The 19,298-nt window shown below is 40.7% G+C and overlaps 1 protein-coding gene across 3 annotated transcripts in view; it reads right to left on the bottom strand.

Moving 5' to 3' along the window:
- Nucleotides 1-19,298, bottom strand: part of LOC140714304 (contactin-associated protein-like 5) — a 1,942,527-nt gene that overhangs the window by 1,675,792 nt on the left and 247,437 nt on the right. For 2 of the 3 annotated variants that reach the window (XM_073025413.1, XM_073025423.1), the window contains exon 3: nucleotides 17,546-17,739. In XM_073025413.1, coding sequence (XP_072881514.1) covers nucleotides 17,546-17,739 — 194 coding nt within the window. Of the gene's footprint in view, nucleotides 1-17,545; nucleotides 17,740-19,298 lie in introns of those variants that run through there. The other variant, XM_073025434.1, reaches the window with a different exon arrangement.

Here is a 19,298-nt window from a genome sequence, read left to right as displayed (position 1 = left end):
CTCTCGAGCCCGGATGCCAGCAGTTTCAACCTTGGTAATGTCAGCCCAACTGCGCTGGGCAGGCCATGTTGTCAAAATGCCTGACAGGCGACTGCCCAAGAACATCTTGTACGGCAAACTGTCCAGTGGTACCCAAAAACAAGGAGGCCAGTGACTACAGTACAAGGATATTCTGCACAGGAGCCTCAAGAAAGCTGACATTGCCCCAGAAACATGGGAGGATCTGGGTCATGATCGCTCACAGTGGAGGGATGCCATCAGGAAAGTTGTGGATGCTGCTGAGAACAAGCTCATATAGGCAACAGAGGAAAGGCACAGGAAGACCCCCCCCCCCCCAACAGAGCTTCTGCCCCTGCTGCTCCTCCAGGCCTCACCTGCCAAGTCTGTGGCAAGCAGTGCCTGTCAGGGATCAGCCTGTACAGCCACTCCAGGATGCACATATCAAACCCCACTAACTGACTGAAAGGAACCATCATCATCCTGTGGGATGGATAGCCAGAGAGAGAGAGAGAGTGAGAGAGAGAGAGAGCTGCTTTGCCACAGTAATGTTTGGGACTGAAGTTTACCTGTATGCACCACATGTAGGCTGACTTTTATACTGGTAAAGTCAGTGACTTCAGCTGACACATACACTCAATGGCCAGTTTCTGAGGCATACCACTATTGTAACAGGTGGTTATTTGAGCTACTGTTGCCTTCCTGTCAACTTGTCCATTCTCTTCTGACCACTCATTGACAAGACATCTTTGCACACAGAGCACCAGCTCACTAATGTTCTTTTTGGCCTTTTCACAACATTCTCTGTAAACTCTAGAGATTGCTGTGTGTGCAAATCCCAGATCTGCAATTTCAGAGATACTCAGAACGCCCTATCTGGCATTAACAATTATTCCACTGTCAAAGTCACTTAAATCCACACGATCAATGCCTCTGATCTTTTTGTACACATCTATCAAGTCAGCTCTCATCCTCTGTTGCTCCAAGGAGAAAAGGCCAGTTCACTCAAACTATTTTCAAAAGGCACACTCTCCAATCCAGACAGCATCCTTGTAAATCTCTTCTGCACCCTTTCTATGGTTTCCACATCCCCCCTGTAGTGAGGTGGCCAGAACTGAACACAGTACTTCAAATGGGGTCTAACCAAGGTCCTATATAATTATAACATTACCTCACGGCTCTTGAACTCAATGCCACAGTTGACGAAGGCCAACATATCATATGCCTTCTTAACAACACTGTCAACCTGTGCAGCAGCTTTGAGTGTCCTATGAACATGGAACCTAAGATCGTTCTGATCCCCCACATTGCCAAGAGACTTACCATTAATATTACATTCTGTCCTCAAATTTGACCTACCAAAATGAACCACTTCACACTTACCTAGGCTGAGTTCCACCTGCCACTTCTCAACTCAATTCTGCATCCTATCAATGTCCCACTATAACCTCTGACAATCCTCCAGATAAGTCACAACACACCCAACATTTGTGTCATCCGCAAACGTACTAACCTACCGTTCTACTTCTTCATCCAGGTCATTTATAAAAATCACAAAAAGGAGGGGTCCCACAACAGATCCCTGTGGAACACCACTGGTCACTGGTCTCCGTGCAGAGTATGAACCATCTACAACCATGCTTTGCCTTCTGTGGTCAAGCCAATTCAGGATCACAAAGCAAGGTCTCCTTGGATCCCGTGCTTCTTACTTTCTGAATGAGCCTTGCATGGGGAACCTTATCAAATGCCTTACTGTAATCCATATATGCTACCTCCACTGCTCTACATTCATCAATGTGTTTTATTATGTCCTCAAAGATTTCAATTAGGCTCATAAGGTATGGCCTGCCCTTGACAAAGCCATGCCGACTATCTTTAATCAGATTATGTCTCTCCAGATACTCATAATACTCTCCAAATCCTGTCTCTCAGGATCTTCTCCAACAACTTGCCCACCACTGAAGTAAGACTCACTGGTCTATAATTTCCTGGGTTATCTCTACTCCCTTTCTTGAACATGGGAACAACATTTGCAACCGTCTAATCCTCTGGTACTTCTCCCATCCCTATTGCTGTTGTAAAGAACATCACCAGAGGTTCAGCAATCTCCTCCCTCACTTCCCACAGTAGCCCGGGATATATCTCATCCAGACTCTGTGACTTATCTATCTTAATGCTTTTCAAAAGCTCCAGGACATCATGTTTCTTAATGCCTATATGCTCAAGTGTTTCAGTCCACTGCAAGTCATCCCTACAATTACCAAGTTCCCTTTCCCTGGTGAATACTGAAGCAAAGTATTCATTAAGTACCTTCACTACCTCCTCCGACTCCATGCAAACGCTTTCAATATTGCATCTGATTGGTTCTATTCTCACACGGCTCATCATCTTTCTCTTCATATACTTGTAGAATGCTTTGGGGTTTTCCTTAATCCTGCTCGCCAAGGCCTTCTCATGGCCCCTTCTTACTCTCCTAATTTCATTCTTAAGCTCCTTTCCGGCAACCTTGTAATTTTCTAGAGCTTTAAAAGTACCTAGTTTCTTGAAACTTTCATAAGCTTTTCTTCTCTTCTTAACTAGATTTTCTACATAATTTGTACCTCATGGTTCTTTTACCCTACCATCCCTTCCCTACCTCAATGGAACACAACTATTCAGAACACCATGCAAATGTTCAGTGAACATTTGCCACATTTCTGCCATGCATTTCCATGAGAACATCTTAATGCTCCCAAGTTTCTGCCTAATAGCATCATATTTCCCCCTACCCCAATTAAATGTTTTCCCAAATTGTCTGCTCCTATCTTTTGCCAACGCTATGGTAAAGGAGATAGAGTTGTGATCACTACCTCCAAAATGCTCTCCCACTGAGAGATCTAACACCTGACCAGGTTCATTTCCCAATACCAGATCAAGTACAGATCTCGTCTAGTTGGCTTATCTACATATTGCGTCAGGAAACCTTCCTGAACACACCTAACAAACTCTAATGCATCCAAACCCCTTGCTTGAAGGAGATGCTAGTCAATATTAAGAACATTAAGATCACTCATCACAACAACCTTATTATTATTGTACTGTTCCAGAATCTCCCTCTCTATCTGCTCTTCAATATCTGTTACTATTGGGGGGTGGTCTATAAAACCCCCCAATAGAGTTTTTGCCCCTTCCTGTTTGTGACTTCCACCCACACTGACACAGTAGGCAATTCCTCCAGGACTTCCTCCTTTTCAGCAGCCATGACACTATCCCTGAGTAACTATGCCACACCCCACCTCTTTTTCCTCCCTCCCTGTCCTTTTTAAAACATCTAAAGCCCAGCACACCCAGCATCCATTCCTGCCCCTGAGTCATCCAAGTCTCTGTAATGGCCACAATGTCATAGTTCCATGTATTGATCCAAGCTCTAAATTCATCTGCCTTGTTTATGATATTCCTTTCTTTCTTTCTTTTTAAATCTTTTTATTAATTTTAAACAAACATAAGTGAAACATGAATACAGAGAGTTTGAGAGTACATAATTAATAGATTAAGTATACATTCAAATAGATGATAATCCATACATATATAATAACCTCCCAAATTCATTGTGATTACAAAAAAGGAGAAAATTTTTTAAAAAAATCCCCCCAAAAAAGAAAAAAAAAACTAACCAACATGGGCCATTGCATTATGTCAAATATACACAGTAGCATCAATAACTCCATACCTCCATCCAAATAATTAGGGATAATAAAAGTAAGGTTTAGGAAAAGTCGGTTTAGCTCATATGAAAATGTTGAATAAATGGTCTTCAAGGTTCTTCAAATTTAACTGAAAGATCAAAGACAACACTTCTAATTTTTTCTAAGCTCAAACAAGAGATAGTTTGAGAAAACCACTGAAATATAGTTGAAGGATTAATTTCTTTCCAATTCAATAGGATAGATCTTCTAGCCATTAGTGTAACAAATGCAATCATCCGCCGAGCTGAGGGGGATAAACAACTATTATCCACCATTGGTAAACCGAAAATTGCAGTAATAGGATTTAGTTGCAATTTGATATTCAGAACTGTTGAAATAGTACCGAAAATATCTTTCCAATAATTTTGCAAACAAGGGCAAGACCAAAACATGTGGGTCAATGAAGCGACTTCAGAATGACATCTGTCACAGGTTGGATTAACATGAGAATAAAATCGAGCAAGTTTATCCTTGGACATGTGAGCCCTATGTACAACCTTAAATTGTATTAGGGCATGTTTAGCACAAATAGAGGAAGAATTGACTAATTGTAAAATTTTCTCCCACTGCTTAGTGGGTATAAGACAATGAAGTTCTTTTTCCCATTCCTTAATTTTTTCTGATACTTCTGGCTGTATTTTCATGATCATATTATAAATGGTGGCTACTAAACCCTTCTGGCAAGGATTCAGAGCTAAAAAAATTTCCGTAATGTCCATTGGACATAATTTCGGAAAAGACTGTAACATATTATTTAAAATATTTCTAACTTGCAAATATCTAAAAAAATGAGTTTTAGGTAAATTATACTTATTAGATAGCTGTTCAAAGGACATAAAACTGTTATCTAAAAATAGATCACGAAAACTTGTTATACCTTTTGTTTTCCATAATACAAAGGCTTGATCCATAAAAGAGGGCCGAAAAAAAAAGTTAGATATAATAGGGCTTGATAGGATAAACTTATTCAAGCCAAAAAATTTATGAAATTGAAACCATATTCGCAATATATGTTTAACTATAGGATTATGTTTATGATATTCTTTGCAAAAAAAATACACACCTCAAGCCATCTGGTTGAGTGCATCTTTTTGCTATATCATCTGCCTATCCTTCCTCACAAACTCCCTACAAGTTGTCCCTACTTGTGTGCCAATTGCCCCATCCTCTGCCTCTTCACTTCAGTTCCCAGCCCCATGCAAATCTAGTTGAAATCCTCCCCAATAGCATTAGCAAACCTCCTTCCCAGGATACTGGTTCCCCTCCCGTTCAGGTGCAACCCGTCCCACTTGTACAGGTCACCCCTTCCCGAGAAAATGTTCCAATGATTCAAGGACTTGAAATCCTGCCCCCTGCACCATCTCCTGAGCCACTCAGTCATCTGTGCTATCTTCTTGTTCTGACCTTCCCTAGCTCATTGCACTGGAAGTAATCCAGAGATTACCACCTTGGAGGTCCTGCTCTTCATCCTCCTTCTTAACTCCCTAAATTACTGTGCAGGACCTCTACCCATCTCCTGCCTATGCCATTGGTACCAGTATGTACCATGACCTCTGGCTGCTGACCCTCTCCTTCAAGTATATTCTGCAACCAGTCAGAGATATCCTGGACCCTAGCACCCAGAGGGCAACATAATATCCTTGCAGCAGGACAGGCAATTGTTGATGTTTAGACCATAAGACCATAAGACATATGGGCAGAATTAGGCTGTTCAGATCATCGAGTCTGGTCCGCCATTCCATCAAGGATGATCACAAATCTCACTTAACTCCATAGCTTCTCGCCATATCCTTTGATGGCCTGACTGACTGGGAAATGATCAACTTCCACCTTAAGCACAGACTTGGCTTTCACTGCAGTCTGTGGCAGAGCATTCCACAGATTCACTACCCTCTGGCTTGTTACGTAACCCCGTAACCAGGTAACTTACCAGCAAAGATAGATGGATCAGCTGAGTCGGATGCTACTATTTTCAAACGTTTTATTCAAAAAGGGCACAAACGTATGGTTAATACAAAACATTCAGATCATATACATCGTCAAAACTCAATCTAAAACACCGGTGTAATAATAATCAATCAGAAATAAGCTCTATAGTTGTCTAGGAGTAATACTGAGTCCAATTGAAATATAAAGAGTCACTCAGAAGTTTGTAGGCTTTTCCCTTTTGGGAACCGCTGGGGTTTTCACGTTGTAGAGAGAAAGAGATGATTTAGAAAAGATGAACACTTGCCCGTTGTCTTTGCAGAGCAAATCCTTGGAATCAGGGGAGCAGGCTTCCCCGTTGTTAGTTAAAAGCAGTCTTTCGTTGGTTCTAGCCACAGATTCAGCATTTGGAATCTAACGCACGTGGCTTCCTTCAAAATGGCTTCCCGCTCCCACGGGAATCGGTATCGTGTCTCCTTGGTGCGTCTGAGGGTTCCCCCCCCTCAGACCCTCCTTTATACTTCTTCACGGGATCGCAGGTGTCAATCAAGTTGCAGGTAATGCGATCTCTCTCTCAACCAGCCCACTTTGCCCGAGGGCTTTTCACGTGGTCTCCATGAGACAATAGTCAAGGTCACCTTTATTCTGCTTCTTGGGAGAACGTGGTCTCTCTCTCTCTCTCCCATTTTCCTGTGTCTATTCAGCACGTCTCTTCCTCTTTTGGGTCAGCTGACCCCCCCCTTGACTAGGGTTCTTGAGATTCTCACAAAGGAGGGGGCCGACGGCATAACAGGCTAAAAAAAAAATCCCTCCTTACCTGTGTTCTAAAGGGTTGCTCCTCAATTTTGGGACTGTGTGCTGTAGTTCTGGATACCCCACTAAAGGAAACATCTTCTCCATATCCACCCCTTTTAGTCCTTTCAACATTTGGTAAATTTGAATGAGATCCCCCGCATTCTTCTAAATTCCAGTGAGTGCAGGCCCAAAGCTGCCAAATGTTCCTCATAGGTTAACCCTTACATTTCTGGAAACATCCTTGTGAACCTCCTCTGAACTCTCTCCAATGACAACACATCCTTTCTGAGATATGGGACCTAAAACTATTGACAATTCTCCAAGTACAGCTTGACTAGTGCCTTATAAAGCCTCTGCATTAACTCCTTGCTTTCATATTCTATTCTATTCCCCTTGAAATAAATGCCAACATTGCATTTGCTTTCTCTACCACAGACTCAGTCTGTAAATTAACCTTCTGGGAGTCTTGTTCAAGGACTCTTAAGTCCTTCTGCACCTCAGATATTTGAAACTTCTCCCATTCAGATAATAGTTTGCACTATTGTTCCTTTTACCAGAATGCATTATCATACATTTCCAAACACTGTTTTCCATTTGCCACATTTTTGACCATTTTTCCAACTTTTTTTCAGCCCTGCTGCAATCGCATTGCTTCCTCAGCACTACCTACCCTTCCACCTATCTTTGCCACAAAGCCATCAATTCCATTATCTAAATCACTGACAAACATTGTTGAAAGCAGTGTCCCAATACGGACCTCTGAGGAACACCACTAGTCACCAACAGCCAACCAAAAAAGGCCCCTTTTATTCCCACTCACTGCCTTCTGCCTGTCAGCCATTCCACTAACCATGGCAGTATCTTTCCTGTAGGATCATACTCGTACGAATTTTAACTACTCAGCCTTCTTGACCTCAACATCATTTATATCTTTATTCAACACACACAAAATGCTGGAGAAAATCAGCTGGTCAGGTCATGAAGATAGGTTCTTGATTAGTAAGGGTGTTAAAGGTTAGAGGGAGAAGACAAGAGAATGGCGTTGGCAGGGATAAATGATGGAATGACAGAGCAGACTTCTTGAGCCAATTGGTTTAATTCTGCTATTTCTTGTGGTCCTATGGAGCAACTGAGTCCATGCCAACCATCATGCATGTATTTCACATTACTCTGACCAAATCCAGTTTATCCACCCCACATTCTCATCACTCTCCTCCCCACAATTTCCATCACTCATAATCTCTTGAGTGAAATCTACTGAGGCCAATTAACCTACCAACCTGCATGCCTTCAGGACGCAAAAGGAAACTCAAACAATAGGAAGAAACATGTAGACTCCACAAAGAGAACACTGGGGAGCAAGACTGATCGCATATTGGTGGAAACGTGAGGTAATGGCTGAACCATCACGTTACCATTTTTTTTGCAGGCATGGAGATGAATAAGTGGTCTCTAGCTTTGATGCACCATTCTATAACACAGAATTCATTTATTTTACATGAACAATAGTGATTAGTCATTGGACTAATCACCCAAAGCAAACAATTCAATTATGACCAGGAAGAAAACAAGCTAAAGTCTTGGCACAATCACAACAACTTGCATCTGAATGCCCTCAAAACTGTGGAGGTGCTTATCAATGTGAGGAGAAATGTGTCTCCTCTCCACCCACTCATTATCAACTACTCTACAGTTAGCACTATTTCAACAGTCAAGTTCCTGGGCATCATTATTTCACAGGACCTCGTGTGAGAGAAGCATACCTCCTTTAATAACAAAAAGGCTCAGCAGAGGATGTACTTCTTGTGGCAGAAGGTAAAATTCTATCTCCCCAGAACATACCGGTGCAATCTTACACTGCCATCATAGGGAACATCCTCACATCAACCATTACCACCTGGTTTTGTGCAACATCCTCTCATAGTAAATGAAAAGCACAATGAACTGTCAGTTCAGCAGAAAACATTATTGGCTGCAGTCTACCATCACTTCAGGACTTCTCTGTGTCCAGGACAAAGAAGCAGTCAGAAAATATAATTGCGGACAATACTCACCCAGCAAATTGGCTTTTCAAAAAGCTCTCTTCTGGCATGTGCTATAGGGCTATTACAACAAAAACTTCATAATGTCTTAAAAGTTTCCTCCCCTGAGCACATAATCAGATCAACCACTCTAGGCATACCTGTCCTCCACCCTCTATCTATTACACCCAGCACTGCACTGCACTGTAAACACTTTAAGCTACATCTATCTCATAAGTTATGAGAGCCTTTGGCCATGAAGTGTGGTTGATTGAATACTAGGGTCCCAAAGCCATCTCAGCAAATGATGAGACTGCACTTCAGCAAAGAAAACTAGCCAACATTCTCCTCCAATTACTCAAATACAAGTGCCAACATTTAAACCAATGGAAACTAATGAGTTCAACCAGTCTAGTTTCTAATTAGACATTGCAATTAGGTCTATGCTCACTTTAGTTCCTGACTTGAGCTCAATTATAATGAAACATCACCAGAAATGGCTAGGTTCAGCAATTTATTAACTTCCATTCCCTGCATGTCAGTAAGGATGACCAAAAAAAGGATGAATGGAATAATGGACATCATCTCATTTCCCCTTGGATTCTTGTCCACTGTGATACTGTGATGGAGATTCTACCTTACAAGGGTCTGAAGTGAAGTGAGCTCCTTTTGACAGCCAGTCTCAAAGTAAAATAGAAGCTGATAGCATAGTAAAAGTTGGTGCAGGAACCAGTAAAAAGCATAATATGGTACTGTGATTAAGGGAAGTTCATCAAAGTTGACAGCTTGGGAATAAGGAGCAATACTATTGCAAATTAGAGGGAACATGTTCCTGCAGCTAACCCACGGTGTTCCTCTGCTAAAACTGTTACAACTGAATGCTGGGTGCAAGAAATGTTTCATTTCCAGGAGTCACTGAGCATGAAAATTATCTGGCATTTGCCCTTGAAGTGTTCACATTACACAAGTTTCCCTGCATGGGCTAAATACATGCTTCAGTCAGCAGCAGTCAATACTGAATGAACAAAACAATTGGCTATTGTGTTTGACAAAAACCCTGCATGGGATCCTTTGAACATCAGAAGATTCTGGTATTGTACAATTAAGTCAAAATTTAGCATTTAGCAATGTAAGATTCTGGTCCTTATCCAATAGTGAGATCAAATGATTTATTACTGGTTTTGAACCATTATTCAAGTTCATTCTGTGATTTAATAATTCATAATGGGGAATATGGGAACAGCTGAGGAGTTAAACATCCATTTTGTGTCTGTTTTCATGAAGGAATGCACAAAAATAACTATCAGAAACAGCAGAGAGCTAAAGATTTAGTGAAAATGAGGAACAATAAGAAAGAAGCAGTAGTTAACAAAAAATCTAGAGAAACTGGTGAGACTAAAAGACAATATCCCAGCAACATTTTATACAGATCCCATAATTTTGAAAGTACTTTGGTTATCATCTTCAAAAATTCTATAGACTCTGGAATTGTCAGTCATAATTTTATAGAGCATTACAGGTAAAAATCAAGCCCTTCCACCCAATATCTGCCTAGTCTCATCCACCAGCATCTGGACTATATCCCACAAACCACTCCATCCATCTACCTATTCAAATTTCTCTTAAATTTTGTAATTGTAATTGAAACCATCAGCAGCTTGTTCCATACTTGCACCACCCTCTGTGTGACGAAGATTTAATTTAAATATTTCACCCTTCACCCTAAATCTATGACCTTTAATTCTTATTCTCACGCAAGCTGAGAGGAACAGCCTGTATTCATTCGCCCTACCTATATCCCTTACAATTTTGTATATCTCTATAAGATCTTCTCTCACTCTCCCGAGCTCCAGGGAGGAAAGTCTGAACCTATTCAACTTCTCTCTGTAGTTCAAGTCCTCAAGACCCAGCAAAGCCTTGTAAATTTTCTCTACATTTTTTCAGGCTTATTGATAGATTTCCTGTAGGTAGGTGACCAGACCTGCATATAATACTCCAGACTCAGCCTCACCAACTTCAATTTAACATCTCTACTCCCATACTACTGAATGCCCTGATTTATGAAGGCCAACGTACAAGCAGCTTGATTTGTGACCTTATGTATCACACACCTCTAAATCTCAGAGTCTTAATCTGGTTTGTCTATCCAAAGGTAAACATCTCACACTTAACTGCATTAAATTCCATCTGCCATTTTCAGTTTATTTCCCAAGCTATCCTTTGTTCCTGTGGATTGAAGAGTAGCGCTTGCAATCTTACTATTTCAGAAAGGCGAAAGTCAGTAAACAGGAAACTACTGGGTGATTAGCCTAACAACAGTAAAAGCGAAATTATTACAGATAGATTTGAATGTAAGAGTAAAGGTATCATACCACATATATCTAAGGCCTTGTTGAGACACCTCTAGGAGTATTATGTGCTAATAATGATGTAATAATCAGTCCCTATGCAAAACACTGACAACTGCCCTCCACACTCTCACCCTGTTCAATCCCCCAATTTGCTGAATTCCTCAGGTAGATTTTTTGTTGCTCCAGATTCAAGGTCTTGCAAGTCTCTGGAGTATACAACCCATCATTAGGTGGATTTTCAGGATGGTGGGTTTATCTTATGAACAATGATTGAGTAGTCTGGGCCTGGATTCTCTAAAGTATGGAAGAATGAGAGAAGGCAAATGCAAGGAGAATACTTTTCCTAGTTGAGCAGTCAGAGTTTTAGAATAGAAATTTGACAATGTAGGATTAAAATGAGGAAAAATTTTATTATAGTGAGTGTGCTAAACTTTTGAAATTCTCTATCTCCAATGACAATGGATACCTAGTCATAGAGATTTAGAGATCTCTGGATATCAAGGAGGTCTGGGAGTTCTGGGATTTTGGGATTGTGCATGAAAATATCGTTGAGGTGGAATATCAGCCAAAATATTGTTGAGGTGATTTTGATGAATGGTGCATCAGTCTCAAATGTCTCATTGTTTATATGTTTAAACATTGAACGTTTTCTACGTACATACAAACATACTTTATTAGATAAAGTACATATTAATGATCACTTTATTAGATACACCTGCTCATTAATGAGATATTTAATCAGCCAATCTGGTGACATCAACTCAATGCATAAAAAACATGCAGACGTAGTTAAGAGTTTCAGTTGTTGTTTAGACCAAATGTGAGAATGGTGAAGAAATGTGATCTAAGTAACTTTGACTGTGGAGTGATTGCTATGGCCAGACAGGGTAGCTTGAGTATCTCTGAAACTGATGATCTCTGGGATTTTCCAGATACAACAGTCTTTAAAGTTCACAGAGATTGGTACAAAAAATGAAAAAAAAAATCATCCAATGAGCAGCAGATCTGTGGTCAAAGGAGAACAACCTGACTGATCCAAGCTAATAGGAAAGCATCAGCTACTCAAATAACCGTGCCTTACAACCGTGGTGTGCAGGAGAGCATCTCTGATTGCACAACACAACCAGCCATGAAGTGGATTGGCTACAGCAGCAGAAGACCAAACCATACACTGAAAACTCATTTTATTAAGTACGTAATAAAGTGACCACACAATAAAGTGATTTAGCACAAAAAAGAATGGCATCTTGATCATCAACCCCAAAACCCCTCCTCCAAGACAATATAGAACAGAAGCATTGAACACCAAAAACAGCCCCACTCCTGCACAAAAAAAAACTAACAGAACACAAATGAACATTAACTTCGCAACATCCTCCCCTTACACAACAAAACAGAAAATAAATGAGCAATAAAAAACACAGAATATAAAAACTATAAGTCTGAAAAAGTGCACAGTCCATAACCACAGAACCACGATGCCATCCTTCAATGTTACCGATATTCATCGAAAGAGAGGGACAGCAGTGGCCTACCCGCCTGCCACAGTGAGCCACACAGCAATCGGCCACTCACAGACTCCTCCGTGGCACCAATCAAAAGAAAGGCAGTCAGCGCTGAACTCTCGCTCACCGTCTGCATTCACCTCCATGTCTCAATCTTCCTCAATGCTTTAATCATCCAAATGGAGTCAAACATTGGCTCGTGCCCTGTTGTGAAGTTTCTTCGCATCAAGGCTATTTGAGAATGCAGACACATCTTCTCAGAGACAGCAAAGTGCTGGATTACTCAATTGCTCTCCAAACTAAATCGTAGGTACTAACAATCCCAGAAACACATTTAAGGTGAAAATGAAACAAAAGGAAGTAGAAAAGATATTTTTGTGAGCTATCTGGAAGATGTTGAACATACATCTGGAAGATGTTGAACATACATCTGGAAGATGTTGAATATACATCTGGAAGATGTATGCTGGCGCCATCTTGACAGAACGTGCTTGCAAACCACTGACTTCTGATAACTTCACACTTGATTTACTGATCCAACAGTAATGAAAGGGTTAATGTATAGGGGCATTTGATGGCTCTGGGCCTGTGCTTGTTGGGCTTAGAAGAACAAGAGGGTTTTTATTAAAATATTGAATATTGAAAGGCCTAGATAGAATGGACTTGGAGACGATACTTCTATTGTGGGTGTGTCCAGAACCAGAGGACACAGCCTCAAAATAGAAATATATCCCTTTAGAACAGAAATGAGGAAGAATTTCTTTAGCCAGAAGCTGGTGAATCTGTGGAATTCATTGCCACTGACAGCTGTGGAGGCCAAGACATTGAGTATAATTAAAGCAGAGTTTGGGAGGTTGTTCGATAGTCACAGTATCAAAGGTTAAGGGGAGAAGGCAAGAGAATGGAGGGATAATAAATCAGCCATGATGGAATAGTGGAGCAGACTCAATCGGCTAAATGGCCTAATTTCACTTCTGTGTCTTTGGTCTTCTCATGACAAATTGTAGAACCCACAGAATGTACTCAAAAGCTACCAGTGTGAGATGAACTGTCCAGGCTCACTCCAATGAGGATGGGAAGTCTTCGATGACCTCGGAAAGCAGGGTCCCCTTTCCAGGGATGGTTAGTCCCAGTTGTCTCTGACATCCCCTCTTTTGTATAATTTTCCTTTCAATATTCTGGAAGTTGTCTTTTTTCTTCTTCTTGAACAGGACCCCCACAATTTAGAAGTATGTCATCTGAGGTGTCATGTATTAAGGGACTTCGGGTACAAAACATCTGTTGCTGCTTTCACCATACTTAGAGTCATAGAGTCATAAAACACTACTGCACCGACACAAGCCCTTCAGTCCATCTAGTCTGTGCCTACTTCCATTGACCTGCACCCAGATCATAGATATCCATAACCCTCCAATCCTTGTACATTACCTATCGAAATTTCTCTTAAATGGTGAAATCAAACCCACATCCATTACTTGTACTAGTGGTTCATTCCTCACTCTCACCACCCTCTGAGTGAAGACGATTCCCCGCATGTTCCCTTATACATTCCACTTTAACCCTTAACCCATGACCTATGGTTGTAGTCCCACCCAATATCAGTGGAAAAAGCCTGCCTACGTTTACCCTATCTATATCCCTCATAATTTTATATATTGTACTTCTATCAAATCTCCCCTCAATCTTCTATATTCTAGGGAATAAAGTACTAGCCTATTCAATGTTTCTCTGGTCCTCAAGTCCTGGCAACACCCTTGTAAATTTTCTCTGCACTCTATCAGTCTTATTTACATCTTTCCTGTAGGTAGGTGAACAAAATTGCACACAATGCTCCAATGTCTTATACAGTTTCAACATAACATCACAACTCCTTGACTCAGTACTATGATTTATGAAAGCCAACGTGCCAGACGCTTTGTTTACAACCCTGTTTACCAGTGATGCCATTTTCAAAGAATTATGGATCTGTATTCCCAGATTCAAATAGGAGCAGGATCCGGCCCATCAAGCCTGCTCCGCCATTCAATAAGATCATATAGATCTTGGCTGATCTGGCCATGGACTCATCTCCACCTACCTGCCTTTTCCCCATAACACTTAATTCCCCTACTGTGCAAAAATCTATCCAACCTTGTCTTAACTATATTTACTCCTTCTATATAGCCTCCACTGCTTCATTGGGCAGAGAATTCCACAGATTCACCGCTCTCTGGGGAAAGCAGTTCCTCCTCATCTCCATCCTAAATCTAATCCCCCAAATCTTGAGGCTATGTCCCCTAGTTATAGTTTCACCTATCAGAGGAAACATTTTTCCTGCCTCTATCTTACCTATACCTTTCAATATTTTATAAGAGCACAATTATCACAATTCCTCGTTGTGAGACCATTGAAGCCAAACAGGCAGTCTCTCAAGAGTATTGATAATGGTTGGGGTCACCCACCTTGTAAAGATACTGCCCAGAAGAAGGCAATAGAAATCAACTTCTGTAGAAAATTTGCTAAGAACAACCATGGTCAAGACCAATCATATGATAATAATGATTCCCAGTTCCCTCTGTTCTACTACAGCTCTCAGTGCCCTGCTGCTCACCATGTAAAACCTACCCTGGCTTCTCTTCCCAAAGTACGACACCTCACGGTTGGCTGCATTAAATTCTATCTTCCATTTTTCACCCTATTTCTCCAACTGATCTGATTCCCACTGCAAGCCTTGATAGTCTTCCTCACCATCCACTATACCCAATACCTTGGTGTCATCCACAAACTTGCTGATCCATTTTACCAAATTATCATCCATATCATTGACCCAGTACTGATCACTGCAGCACACCACTTCCAGTCAAACTGAACTTAGACTTTAACTTTCCAGGATTGTATAAGCAAGTTTTTTTTTCTTACCAGACTTGAAAGTTCTTTGAATATAAAGGTGCTAGTTCATGCTTTGACAATTATACGATTGTGCTTTTCTTAAAATGGCAGTTCCCAGACACCCTTATCAGCTTGATCTGGGTTCAGGATAAGTGTTACAATGCCAGATTAGTGTTACACTACATTCTCCCATTGATACTAAATGAGTTTTTCACAAGCTTCCATTCACTGTATCTCTGTAGTGCATGGTTTTCAGCATCTATCCATTCATCTCTCTCTTTCCCTCTCTCCCTCTTTCCCTCCTCTCTCTCACCTTCTCTCATACACATACATGACCTCTTTTCACTGTATCTCTTTGATGCATCTATCCATCTACCTCTCTCTCTCTTTCTCCCTCTCTCTCTCTCACACTCTTTCACTCGACCTCTCTCATAAACACACGCAGATACCCTCTCACTCTGCATGTGTTCCTCTCTCTCACACATACACACACTCTATCAGTTGCCCTCTCTCTCACACATACACTGTCTCTTTCTCCCTCTCTCGCAGAACATGATGTCAGACTGCTTGACATCTTGTCTCAAATTACATACATCTAGCATTATTGACATCAAAAGTAAATGATTACAGATACTGGAAAACTGAAATAAACCAACAAGACTGGGAATCTCAGTGGGTCAGGCTGCACATGGAGAGCTAACCTTTCCAGTCAATGACCTTTATTCAGAACTAGGAAAGGTTAGAAGTAAACCAGGAAAGTGGCTAGAGGAAGAGTTACAAGTGACAAGAACATGAAGGAAATTTTGTAATACAGTTAGAGAGGGCAGATATTAAATGAGGGAAGAGGTGATGGAGCTATGGAAAATGATTGGTGAATAACAAAAATATTTGAAAGAAATTCACATTGGAGGAAATGAACACGTATGCCACACTGCCAGCAGAAAGAGAGAAAACAATCAAAAGTTGAAATAATTGTTGATTATCTGCAATGGATGAACTCAGTGTTGAATCCCGGATGCTGTAATCTAACTGAGGAGGAAGATGAGGTGCTGCTCTTGAGCTTTCATTGGGCTTCATTAGAACAGTGTAAGTGGTCTAAAGTAATGAAGTCAATGAGAGAATGGAATGGAAAATTAAAATGATAGGACGTTATTAGTTCATGGTCATACTTGAGAAAATATTGTGCAAAACTAGACATTTTTGATTCAATGAAAGGAAACTTGGCTGCAAAGACAACACACTAATCTGACTATGTTGAAAGAATTGAAGGTCAGTGCGCCTCTGATTGGAAAGGAAATGTCTCAAAAGATAATATCAAAATCTATTTGAAGAAATTCAACATGACATCTAAAACTAGGAAGACATTGCAGTCAACAAATATACTTGGAGGAAATCTGTTCAAGAGGGAGCTGTGCTACCTGCGAACAACATCTGCTGTGCCACAGAGAACAAGCGGCAGCTGCAAAAGGAGAGACTGAGCAATCAAAAGACCCAAGCACTAACCATATCCAGCACTTACTTGCGTCCACACCACACCAGCATACGTGGATCCCGAATCGGCCTCTACAGACACCTGAGTACCCAGCAATAGACAGTCCCTTAAGAGAATATCATACATGACTCAAGTGATTGCACTAAAGTGCTGCTAATTGGGTTTGAATACACCGTCAATTGTCTGCCACCACGCATTCATGTTCATTGAGTATCTTTCTGTAATGCTGCATATCTCCAAATGTTGCACCTCCAGAGTATCAAATAACAAATATTGCCAATGCTCCCAACACTCTCCTTGATAGTGAATAAAAACAAGCCACACCTCCATTTTAAATATTTTCACTTCAGCAAGAAACCTGACATAAATTTTTCCCTCATAAAACTCATGTTGGAAGGCTCAACTTCCACATGAGATATAACAGTAGCCGATAATGTAATGACTTCTGGAAATATTTTGGCAAGCTGTCAGCAAAGAAGTATACCTTGAACAACGAAGACTGAAAATGATTGAGCACCTCTTTTAAACCACAGAAATAGACCTTTTGATATATTTCTAAGGTCTTGCATCAAGTTTACTATCCCGCCAAATATAATTCAGCGGTTTGATATTTCACATTCTATGATTCCGACTGTGCCTTGGGTGCACGTGCAAATCAGTCATATACTGCTTGACCTATTTCATGCACCACTGGTCAAACAGCAAAAAAAAAAGGTCAATAATGTTCATAAGGATTCAGAAAAAAAGTGTTGTGTTCCTATCACATGGACCGCTTTGCAATTTTACGTTCAGAAAGGAACTTTAAAACCACCAATCATTTTTGATATTAGTACGGACTTGTAATAATTTCATGTAAATTACCTACCCAAGTGTTGTCTTCTTGCCGGTATTGTTTCCAGTTTCTTTCAGTGTCACTGAACATCAGCACATAACTCGTCACCCAGTCTGAGCTCCCATATCGGCCTTGGGTTGCTATGGCAGTAATCTCCGTTCTCTCTCCCAGATCTATCTGTAACCATTGGTATTTGTTCGAATCCAATGGGGACCATCCACCTGCTCCTGTAATAATGAAACAGCACTGTTCAGTTAAGCAGTACTCTCAAAAAGGGCTTTTCATCTTCAACTACAGGGAGAGACTTGATAGACTGTTTTTATTTGTTCCCTTAGAGTACAGGAAGCTGATAGGCAAACTTATGGAGACTCATAAAATCATTAGGGATATAGATAAGGTGAGTGGCATAGGGGAGTCTAATAGTCATAGAGTCATAGAGCACTGTAGCACAGAAACAGGCCATTTGGCCCATATGGTCTGTGACAAAATACTATTCATCCTAGTCCTGCACCTGGACCATAACCATACATGCTCTTCCCATCCATGTGCTTACCCAAACTTCTCAGAATTGTGGAAATCAAACCCTCATCCATCACTTTAACAGTCAGCTCATCCCGCATTCTCACCATGCTCTGAATGAAAACGTCTCCCGTCATGTTACCCTTAAACATTTCGGCATTCAACTTTAGTTTAATTCAGGTCCTCGTCCTAGCAACCTCCTTGTAAATTTTCTCTGTATTCTTTCAATCTTGGTGATAATTTTCCTGTCAGTAGGTGGCCAGGACTGCACACAATACTCTAAATTAGGCCTCACAAACATCTTCTACAACTTCAACATAACATCCCAACTCCATATTGGGGAATATAACACTAAATGGCAGAAATATAAGGTGAAATGGGACATTGAAAGGGGCTTGTATAGTTATCTTTTTCACACAGAGGGTGGTAGGTATATGAAATGAGCTGCCACGGGAATGTGGCTGGAATGTGGGTACAGAAACAATGTTTAGAAGTTATTTGGACAGCTTAATAGGATAAAATTAGATGGAAAGGGGCCAAATACAGACAAATAAGATAGATTCAGGTAGGCAATATAGTTGGCATGGATGAGTTAGGCTAAAGGTTCTAATTACTAGCAATAAATCTAAAAAAAATTATGATTAATCATTATTTGATGTATTTTTGTTTGATGACCCTATATCTAACATTATTTTTCACAATTAAGTGTTTCACAAATGAGTTACTGTCATTGTGCACTCAGTGGCTACTTTATTAGGTACTCCTGTACCCCGGCTTGTTAAAGCAACTATCTAATCAACCGATGACATGGCAGCAACTCAATGCAAAAAGACATGGTCAAGAGTTCTGTTGTCATTCAGACTAAGCATCAGGATAGGGGAAAAACTGTGATCTAAGTGGATTTGGCTATTGAATGATGGTTTGTGCCTCATGGGGTTGTTTAGAGAATCTCAGAAAATGCAGATCTGGGATTTTCACACGCAATGCTCTCTAGAGTTGAGACAATGGTGCAAAATAAAAACAAAAAAAAAAATCCAGTGAGCAGCAGTTCTGTGGATGAAAATGTATTGTGAATGAAGGAGGTCAGAGGAGAATGGCCAAACAAGTCCAAGTTGACGGGAAAGCGACAGTAATTCAAATCACTACGTATTATAACAGTAAACACGAGGAAATCTGCAGATGCTGGAAATTCAAACAACAACACACACAAAATGCTGGTGGAACACAGCAGGCCAGGCAGCATCTATAGGGAGAAGCGCTGTTGACG

Source organism: Hemitrygon akajei, chromosome 2 (genome assembly GCF_048418815.1).
Source record: "Hemitrygon akajei chromosome 2, sHemAka1.3, whole genome shotgun sequence".
Taxonomy (NCBI): Eukaryota; Metazoa; Chordata; class Chondrichthyes; order Myliobatiformes; family Dasyatidae; genus Hemitrygon; species Hemitrygon akajei.
Note: the sequence above shows the minus strand (reverse complement) of the source record. Positions and strands in the feature narration are given on the sequence as shown.